The following is a 2,201-nucleotide window of genomic DNA, read 5'->3' on the forward strand; positions in this document are numbered from 1 at the left end:
TATACCCTGTCAATGACCGGTTGTCTTTTATGTACACCTTCATGCGCAGGGGAGGGCATGAATCTGCGGAAGGACGTGCTTCTACGCATGGTGAGCATCAGTAAACACTTCAAGCATCGCTGGACTCTCGTACTGCCGCCATTACGTTATGTGCCTCACTGGAATGAAAGCCCGCATATCTCACAGGTGCGCGTACCCCCCTGTGCGTAATTCAAGCATGCGCATATCACTTCTGAATCGATCCATTCGTCTCTCTGTATCCGTCCAACACACACCCTCTCTCTGTCTTGCAGTCACCCACGTACCTTGTGCGTCACCGAGTGACTGTTCGACTATCGCACTAGTACATGTATACATCGATCTTCGTGTGCACACTTGAATTCTGGCTTTTTTACCGAGGGTTCTGCTTGTTGGTTCGTGTTTGGAAGATCGAAGTATCTGAGAAACACGCGACTAGCCTCGCGGTGCCGCTTTGTGCGGTGTAGTAGAGCGAACGCGACGTGCTTGGAGGGGTAGGGCACACGGATATACTCGAGCACATGTTCTGCGTATTAGAGTGTGTTTGACAGGAGGGTTGGGATCGAGAGGACGGTTACAAGTGCACAATTCAATATATCTCGAACGCATACAATCAGAAGATGGAAACAGGGCAGTCGGGTAGGCGAGATAGAGCTCTATGAAAAGCGTTTGTTCTGCGTTGTGTGTCCCGCTATATCCAAATACAATGCGTGCGATGAGACCAGTTTAGCGTACACTCTCAGGCGAGCAGCGACGTGTCGTAGTCGAATTACGTATACTGTAGTTGTGGTACTGGCTTTAAACAGTACAGGGCTGTCACTCTAGCGTGCTTGGCGTTTCATATTCCATCCCCATCCCATCAGAGGACATACCCAATTACCACAGCTCGTATTCGGACCTAACTCGCGAATTACGAGTAAGGGCTTGAGCTAAGGTTGTAACCTGCAGTTGTGGCAAGGAGTGACTGCACGAATCCCTAAGAACACAACGTGTACGAAGCAATGTCAGAGAATGCTTGTACATAGCTATCATTTCCTTTTCATATCGCATGGGCATTGACCTTATATGGGCGTGTATGGCTACCTACACATTACCCCGACTAGGAACAACCCACATGCTGTCCACCCACACCTTACTTGTCATGGAGAACCCCATTGCAAGGAGTGGTGGTATAGACAGTATAGTGCACTTAGACCTTGGAGTGCAGCTACACCGTAGAGTGACGTTAAACTGATACTTTATCCCTGCACAATCTACGGCAGAGCCTCAGACCTACACGATTTTTCCCATTTCGCTTCATCTACACTCCACTCGGAATGCACAGGTGACGGAAGAGGGTGACCGTAAGAAAGACAATGACAGGCAGATAGTGCGCTTTGTGCGGTGGGAGGATTTGATCGACCTGTCACTCTTACAGAGGTTTGTGGATATCATAAGCTACGAGCAATTCTTGGAGGAGAACGGTCCCGATATATCGGTGGGCGTCAATATCCGTAAGTTGTGTGGTCTATCTAAGGTGTTGATCTGTACACAGCAGGCGAAGCGTACATGCGTAACCCTGTTTAGCCAAGCATTGTTCACTGTTCATAGGGATAGCGATGGCTTCATTTTTGTAGTACTTTTATATGACCAGTACCACTTTTTTGGTTTATCTCAAGTGATGGCACACAAAAGACAAGCGAAAATGCGTAGCCCTGTTTAGCCAAGCATTGTTCACTGTTCATAGGGATAGCGATGGGTTTGTTCATGCAGTACTTTCGTACGAGCATTGCCTGCGATTCCAGTTCACGCATGTAACGACCATACGAGAGTCAAATGAGTATATAATGACTTCTGAACGCTTGTCTGTCAGTGCCAATAGCGTTGGTACTGTACTCGGACTAGCCGATCAATGGTTACCGAAGCTTACCGCCACTGGCGATACACCCACATGTCTACCACAGACCAAATACCTTGAGTGGAATGGGGAAGAGGATCTGAAGTTATTGGCTTACGCATCCACTCACTCACTCACTCCCTCACTCTCACACTCACTCCCTCAATAACAAACGCTCTATGATCTTAACGCATTGGCTTACTCACTCGCTCACTCGCTCACTTGCTCACTCAATAGTAAACACTCCATGATCTAAACGTATTGGCTTACCCACTCACTCACTTACTCACTCAATAACAAACACTCC

General features: G+C 47.9%; 1 protein-coding gene across 1 annotated transcript in view; it reads left to right on the forward strand.

Annotated features, from left to right (window-relative positions):
* The window catches only part of SARC_04139 (hypothetical protein), a gene marked incomplete at its 3' end in the record, with an annotated part of 2,731 nt that extends 1,220 nt beyond the window's left edge, over window positions 1–1,511 (forward strand). Inside the window, exons 2-3 of the mRNA XM_014302068.1 lie at window positions 50–186; window positions 1,343–1,511. Coding sequence (XP_014157543.1) covers window positions 50–186; window positions 1,343–1,511 — 306 coding nt within the window. The remainder of the gene's footprint in view (window positions 1–49; window positions 187–1,342) is intronic.
* Window positions 1,512–2,201: the final 690 nt, after the last annotated feature.

Source organism: Sphaeroforma arctica (assembly GCF_001186125.1).
Source record: "Sphaeroforma arctica JP610 unplaced genomic scaffold supercont1.223, whole genome shotgun sequence".
In the NCBI taxonomy this organism is placed as follows: Eukaryota; class Ichthyosporea; order Ichthyophonida; genus Sphaeroforma; species Sphaeroforma arctica.